At 46.8% G+C, this 8,265-nt stretch overlaps 1 protein-coding gene across 4 annotated transcripts in view; it reads right to left on the bottom strand.

Annotated features, from left to right (window-relative positions):
* MTMR8 (myotubularin related protein 8) overlaps positions 1-1,172 on the bottom strand; it is a 41,556-nt gene extending 40,384 nt beyond the window's left edge. For 2 of the 4 annotated variants that reach the window (XM_073641060.1, XM_073641059.1), the window contains exon 1: positions 1,007-1,159. In XM_073641060.1, the coding sequence (XP_073497161.1) occupies positions 1,007-1,030 (24 nt within the window). In that variant the 5' untranslated portion in view covers positions 1,031-1,159. Of the gene's footprint in view, positions 1-1,006 lie in introns of all 4 variants that reach the window. The other 2 variants (XM_073641061.1, XM_073641062.1) reach the window with 2 other exon arrangements.
* Positions 1,173-8,265: the final 7,093 nt, after the last annotated feature.

Here is an 8,265-nt window from a genome sequence, read left to right on the forward strand (position 1 = left end):
AACAAGACAATTGGACTTAGGAGTTACAGCTCCTAAGTCCCATTGTCCTGTTTTAACTTTTTCACAATAAATAGAGTTTTAACTTTTTTCACATTACCTGGATTTCGTGCTGGATTTTTAACTTTTCTGTGGAATGCATCAAACTACGGTACCCAACTTATTATATATTTTAGGAGTCGGAGTCAGTCCATTTTATACCGACTCTGACTCCACCAAAATGGACTCCGAATCCACAGCCCTGATTTGTGCGACTATTTTGGAGCTCTGATTTTGCTGTAAACACAACAGTAAAGTCACAGACCAGCCACATGTTACAGGTGCCTTGATTGATGTCGGTGGCCATTAGGTTGCATACCACCAGGGACTGAAAATCCAGCACATTTAGAACTCCATTAGTCGCAACGCAACCCCATAGCAAATGATTAAATCCGATACTGCAGGGTGTTGCTGCGATTTCAGGTTTCCGTGACACGTCCCCCTGTAGCCCCTGCTAATAGTGATATACAGCCATTGCACATCTGTTTGGTTTTATGACACTGCATGTGTGATGAGGTCACATTGTGATACCCCGGAGGACTTATTGCTCCTGGTGCCAGCCTTGTGCCCCTGTCTTACCCACAGACACCGGTGGAATGGGTCACACACAACCTGTGACAGTGGACATGTCTATACGTTGGTGGGGTGTCCCCAGTGACCTCCATCATGGGCGCTCTCCGCCATGTCACCTGGGGGCCATCAGACGCACAGACAGGAGGGGTCTTGTATATATCACCCCCCAACACTGCCAGGACTACTGCCACACAGGGGGAGGATAACCCTCAGCGTGGACTGCAGCAGGAGATCAGACATCCCTATTGGTGTGTGTCACAGATCTGACCAGCATCACTACTACTCCTGCCATCCTGCAGACTGAGGACACAGTGGTGCAGAACTTTATCACTGGGCACTGCCCACTCACACACAGGGATGCAGCCGCCCTACATGCCTCCGCCACAGGTGCCCTCACCTTCGGGGTGGAGATGTGCTCCATGGCCGTCTGCTCCAGGCTCCTCACCTCCTGCCGTCCCACGCCCCTCGTGCTGTCACACCGCCCGCCATCTTCCTGCCCGCCTCCTCCTTGTCAGCTGACCTCACGTGACCACCCACAACAAAACCGGCGACAGCTGGAAACGCCGAGCACTTCCTGTACACAGGTGCGTCACCATGGAGACGGAACCCGGCTGTCCATGACCGGCAGAGGCGCCACTCACAGGTCTCCAGTGTCGCCCCACGTCACACACACAGTGTCCCCGGGCTCTCTGCACCTCCAGCAGTGTCACTAACAGCAGCAGCTCTGACCCTGCACTGATAATAGGGGAATCTGGATGCTATGGGCAACGCAGACACTTATTCTAGATGTTTGGTCCTTCCTCTCAATCCCAGGACCTCTGCTTGTTGTCAGTGACTCCGGGTCACTCATTACAGACCCTGCTGCGGATTAGGCTTTAGGATTTTATCCTTCCCAACAGAGACGGCTGCGCCCCCCTTCCCACTGATTGTTTCCCATTGATTGTAAGGTTTTATCAGCACAGAAAATCCAGAATTACCATGTTCACACGTTAAGTATTCGGTTAGTATTTTACATCAGTATTTGTAACCCAAAACCAGGAGTGGGTGATAAATACAGAAGTGGTGACGTGTTTCTATTATACTTTTCCTCTGATTGTTCCCCTCCTGGTTTTGGCTTACAAATACTGATGTAAACTACTGACCAAATACTGAGCGTGTGAACGTGGCCTTAGATGGAAAGATGGCCGAGCTCACAGCAGTACAGTGTGGACAAGCTTAAGGCTGTGGAGCTCTAGGTCTACCTACATTTTCTCTATTTATTTAGACATTTCCAGAAAGAATAACTGAGGAACAGACAAGGCAATTCCAAGGAGAATATTCCAGCAGAGCGGTCAGGACTGACCAGTCACAATGGCTTAATTGCAGTGCAAAAAAATGGTATTGAAGTATTCCCTTGAGAAAGCAGCATATTGGCGAAACGCGCGTCGGGAAGCCACACTGCAGCCCCACACACTGGCCTGAAAGGGGCTTTGGGACACCATCTTGGGGTGTTTAGTCTTACTTTCTGCCATGACATGCATTGACTGTTGGTTGGTCGGCCTTAGGGGCACTATGGGAATTTTCTCCTGTGCTCCTATTATGACCACGAGGGTCTAAATAAGTATATTTTTTAGGCCGACTTCCTACCACTGATCAGATGATTTTTGACTACCTGCCCGACATTTTTAATGGGTTATTTTAATCCAATTCCCAGCTGGTCAGTACTTAGGGGCTATCATTGCACTATTCTACTGCACACGGATTTTATACTGTCTAATGTTATTTGTACTCACCTGTTTATTAATAAAGATTTTGCCATATTTTTTCTAAAAACGCTCCACGTTTTTCCGCCTTCTAGTCTATGCAATGAGTAGCACAGAACAGATTCTAAGCCCTTAATGATCAAGCCAAAAAAAGTACTCCTAATTTTTTATTGCTTAACCCCTTCGCCCCCTAAGCCTGTTTCCACCTTAATTACCAGGCCAAATTTTACAATTCTGACCATTGTTAGGAAGTTAGAAGGGGTAAAAGTTTATCAGGAATTTCACATTTTTCCAACAAAATATTTTTTTAGGGACCACATCACATTTGAAGTGACTTTGGGGGGCATATATGACAGAAAATACCCAAAAGTGACACCATTCTAAAAACCGCACCCCTCAAGGTGCTCAAAACCACATTCAAGAAGTTTATTTACTATTCAGGTGCTTCACAGGAATTAATGCACCATGGAAGGAAAAAAATTAACATTTTACTTTTTTTCACAAAAATTTTACTTTAGCCCCAAATTTTTTATTTTCACAAGGGTACCAAGAAAATGGACCGCAAAGTTTGTTGTGCAATTTCTCCCGAGTACGCCAAAAACCCATATGTGGGGAAAAACTACTGTTTGGGTGCACGGCAGGACTCGGAAGGGAAGGAGCACCGTTTGACTTTTTAAACACATAAATGTCTGGAATCGAGAGTGGACGCCATGTCGCATTTGTAGAGAACCTGATCTGCTTAAACAGTGGAAACACCTCAGAAGTGCCCCCATTTTGGTAACTAGACCCCTCAAGGAATTCATCTAGATGTGTGGTGAGCACTTTGAACCCCCAGGTGCTTCACAGACGTTTATAACGTTGAACTGTGAAAATGAAAAAATTTATTTTTCTTCAAAACATGTTGGTTTTGCCCCAAATGTTTAATTTTCACAAGGGTAACAGGAGCAAATTGGACCATACAATTTGTTGTGTAATTTCTCCTGAGTACACCAATACCTCATATGTTGTCAAAAACTACTTTTGAGGCACAGTGCAAAGCTCAGAAGGGAAGAAGCACCATATTGTACTGCAGATCTAGAATGGTTTGAGTGTGCCATGTCACACTGGCAGAGCCCCTGAGGTGCCAGAACAGCAGAAACCCCCCATAAGTTATGTAATTTTACAAACTATACCTCTCGATTCATCCAGGGGTGCAGTGATCATATTGACACCACATGTGCCTCACAGAAATTTATACTATTGGGCGGTGAAGAAAGAATAATTACATTTTACATAAAATTTTGTTTTAGCTCTACATTTTACATTTTCACAAGGGGAAATGAGTAAAAATGGCACCAAAATTTGTCACACTGACAAATTTCTGCTGAATGTGGTTATACCCCATATGTGGCTGTACAGTACTGCTTAGCCGCATGGCGAGACTCGAGAGGGATGGAGTGCTATTTGCCTCCTGGAGCGCAGATTTCTCCAGAATAGTTTGCGGCTCCATATACAGAGCCTTTAAGTATTAGAAGAGCAGAATCCCTGCTCAAGTGACCCCATTATGGAAATTATACCCCTTTGGGAATTTACAGGTGTAGTGATGATTTGACTCCATAGGTGTTTTCCAAAAACAAGCAGCAGTGGGTGTTGCTGAGTGAAAACTGCTATTGTAGTGCCCATTATTATTATTATTAATTTATATAGCGCCATTGATTCCATGGTGCTGTACATAAGAAGGGGTTACATACACAATACAGATATCACTTACAGTAAGCAAACTAACAATGATAGACTGGTACAAAGGGAAGAGGAGCCTGCCCTTGCGGGCTTACATTCTACAGGAACCGGGAAGGAGACAGTAGGTTGGGGGGGGGGGGTTGCGGTAGCTTCGGTGTTGTTGAGGAGATGACGCACCCAGGGGATGGGGACGACTCGGCGCCCGGGGCCTTGTTGTTAGTTTTTGGGGGATGTCGCGATGGCCGGCTCCCGAGGCCGTACCCTGGGGTCACTCTTAAAAAGCAAGGAATAGTGGGGAAAGGTGTATGGGATAGGGAAAGTTTGTGACACCACCTGTGGTGTCTGGTGAGGGTCACCAGCGCTGCTGCAGTCCTCTGAGGCCGGTGGTCCGGCAGCTTAGTTGGTGCGGCTCCCCACAGGTGGAGCGGGGCCTCAGGGCTGCGTAGGAGAGGGGATGCAGGACAGAGGGGACCCAGCCGGGTCAGAAGAAGAATAGGCACACTCACAACAGTTCACTTTAGTACCTTTACTGGTGGTGTTTCAGGCATGATCCAGGGCACTGTAGGGTGAAGGGTGCATTTCAGGACTCTCCCCAGGGAGCGGGTGTGGGGCCTCCTGTTTCTTGCCTTTTCCTGTTAAGTTTATGACCTGCCTGGAGCTTTGCTTAACTTGGTCTCTGTCTTGCACCTGCTGACCTGATGGTAGGGCCTTCTGTTGGAGATCACATTCCCTGGTTTCTTGGGCCTCTGTGATTCCTGACCCTGGTATTACAGTCAGCTTTTGGTATTCCTGGGACATGTAGTTCGCCAGGGGTTCTGGTAGTTTCTGCTGGTCGTAGAGATCCCTGCAGACGCGGACCCGGTGTCCGGTATATGGTTGTGGGGTGAGCTGGTTAAGCTCCTCTGCCCCCTATGTAGCTCGCTTACTCCACTTGCCTTCGGCCGCGCTCGGCGCCCTCACTAGGCTTCACACTTGCAGTAGGCCTCGCTACTCTTCACCGCTCTTATGGCGTCGGCACGCCTTGGGCTCACTAAACTGAGCTCCTTGAGTCTGGGCTATCTCTAGAGGGACTGGAACTTGCTCTGTCCCCTGAGAAAACTGTTCTCTAGACTGAGCTCCACTGCAGGCTGACCTCTCAGGCTCATCTACTGCAGGAACTGACTGTGACTGAACTCCTTACAGACTTGACTTCAGACCAGACTGAACTGCCTAGCTCCACCTTCCCTATTTATATCCCTAGCGGGCTCCCTCTGGTGGTCTGAGGTGGAAGGTGGAGGTGTGTGAATGCTATGAGGGCCTCTTGTGGAGGAATCCATCCATGCACCCCTCTAGGATCTGTGGCACCAATGCGCAACAGGGGCGCCACAGTGGCAGCAAGCAAGGTCATGGCAGGCTGTAAGCTTGTTTGAAGAGATGGGTTTTCAGGTTCCGTCTGAAGGATCCGAGTGTGGCTGATAATCGGACATGTTGAGGCACAGAATTCCGTAGGATGGGGGATATTCGGGAGAAATCTTGGAGGCGATTGGGCGAGGAACGAATAAGTGTGGAGGAGAGAAGGAGGACTTGAGGGAATATATCGGGAGATTAGTTCAGAGAAGTACGGAGGAGAGGGGTTATGGATGGCTTTGTAGGTCAGTGTAAGTAGTTTGAACTGGATACGCTGGGCAATTGGGAGCCAGTGAAGGGATTTGCAAAGGGGGGTAGCAGAGGAGTAACGAGGCGAGAGATGAACTATTCGCGCAGCAGAGTTGATGATGGACTGGAGGGGTGCGAGAGTGGTAGAAGGTAGGCCACAGAGGAGGATGTTGCAGTAGTCAAGGCGGGAAATGATGAGGGCATGCACAAGCATTTTAGTGCCCAGTACGTTATGCCCAGCTCATACTTTTGGAGACAGGCACCCGTAAATTATGCGGGCTCTCACCGCTACAGAAATGCAAAATATGTGGGCGCTAAATGTGGTTTAGGCACATTGTGGGGCTCAGAAGGGAGGGGGGCATTTGGATTTGGGAGCGCAGAATTCGCTGGATTTCTTTTGGGGTCCGAGAGTAGCCATGGCGCTTTTTCAGAGCCTTTGTACTGCCAGTATCGTTGAAGCCCTTTATATTTCCATTAACAGATGACGTACCTAATGGGGACTTGCTTTTTTTGTGGATTGAGTTGAAGTTGAAGCTTTATGCTGAGCACTTTTATCGGAGTTTCCGTCTAAATCTCTGAATGACGTGATTCAGATTAAACCACCAAGGAATCCATTCACTATAATGAGGCAGCAGAGTTATTAAGGACTTTGTCTGGCCTCTGATCAGCGTTGTCCTTTCTAGAAGTGCACACAACTGTGGCTAACGTCACTTTTATGCACGCCTAAAAAGATCGACACCGCCAGATCATAGGCCAGACATAGTCTACAGTGCCTCCATCTGCCTCATTATAGGGAATCTTCCATAGAGGGGTTCCGTCTGAATCACGTATTTCAGAGATTTACACGGAAACCCCGGTGTAAGCGCTCAGCGCAGAGCACAGGATAAATGTGAGCTGAGCCTTACTGTGATCTTTGGAAGGCAGAATGAACAAATCAACAGCAGGTGAAGAATTGGTTTTGGTTTAGGCCACTTTATTCTTCGAGTTGGTGCGATTACAGCAATACCAGATTTATATTGGGTTTTTATGATTGACAGCTGTCACACACTAAAAGACACTTTTTTTTTTTGCAAAAACTATTTTTTGCATCGCCATATTTTGAGAGCTTTAATTTTCCATATTTCTGCCTACAGAGTCATGTAAGGGCTTGTTTTTCTGCAGGACTAGTTGACTTTTTTATTGGTACCATTATAGAGCACATGACATTTTTAAATCGCTTTCTATTATGATTTTTGGGAAGCGGAATGAACAACAACCAGCAATTCAGGAATTGTTTTTTTTTTTTTTTTTTATGCTGTTCCGCGTGTGGTAAAATTACATATACAGTAATTAAGTACACTACATTAGTTGTGATGCAGCTGAAAGTACCTGGAATCTAATAGTCTGGATGTGAGTTTGGAATCTTTAACTTGTCCGTTGTCATTATAAATGGACAGGTTTTACATTTTTTTCTGCTTGTAGGGTAAATGTTTTGTTGTGGTTGGAGAGGACAGGGAGCTTCTGGCAATGATTGTCCAGTACTTTAGATTACTCTCCCAATGTATCCCCCTGGGCCTCTAAGGATTTTTGTAATTAGTAAGTCCAAAAAAAATCCACCAGCAGAAAATTCCTTGTTTTTTTTGTTGAATTCTTCGTACAAGAGTAAAAAACACCAAGCAGTGTGCACATAAAATCACGTAGGAAAGAAACACAGGTGTAATTACCTTACGTTGCTGATAATGCCTGTGAGTGGCGCTATCACTGGCCGCTCACAGGCATCACGTGACCCCCGGCTGCAGCCGGCTCTGACATCTACTGATGTCACGACAAGTGCTGGCAGCAGCCGGGGGTCTCTGTCTTCTGTGTTCCACGGTGGATGCCAGACTGTGAGTAGGGTTACCCCGCATGTCACACCTAGCATCCACCGCGCGCTCTACCTCTCCCCATTCATTGGGAAAGCGTGCGGTGGATGCTGGGTGTGACACGGGGGGGTAACCCCGCCCACAACCCAGCAGCCACCGCGGGGACACCAGCACTGAGTCATGCCTCATTGTCGTGACGTCAGCGCGGGGTCACGTGATGCCTGTGAGCGGCCACTGATAGCGCCGCTCACAGGCAGAATCTGCAACACAAGGTATTTGCAAAAATTCTTAGGGGCCCCAGGGGGATACATTGTGGGGGTAATATAAAGTAATGGACAACTTCTTTAAATTTTGGGGGCTGCCTAAAACACAGAAGTGGGGGAGTCTGGAAATATAGATTTTAAAAGGGCATCTCCGAAAAAAACAAATGCGAAAAGCGCGTTAGGGGTGTTCTTCCAGGTATGAATTATTATGCCACTTTGGGATTTTTTAGGGTTAATTTTTGTGTGTGCAAAGAACGATCGTGCAATATATATACTGATGATGGAAATCAGTCCAAGTATTACTTCACATCTCAGACTGTATGACAATTTATAGGTGCTTAGTTAGGGTTTTTCCACATGTGATTACTTGTTGTAGACACGTATTTATACATTAAAATGGTGATATAGATGTAAATCTGCTCAAAACTCTCTATTTTGCACCACTGATACTTTTTG

The sequence above is a fragment of the Phyllobates terribilis genome, unplaced genomic scaffold (genome assembly GCF_046119375.1).
Source record: "Phyllobates terribilis strain yellow unplaced genomic scaffold, ASM4611937v1 Scaffold_7__3_contigs__length_470593459, whole genome shotgun sequence".
In the NCBI taxonomy this organism is placed as follows: Eukaryota; Metazoa; Chordata; class Amphibia; order Anura; family Dendrobatidae; genus Phyllobates; species Phyllobates terribilis.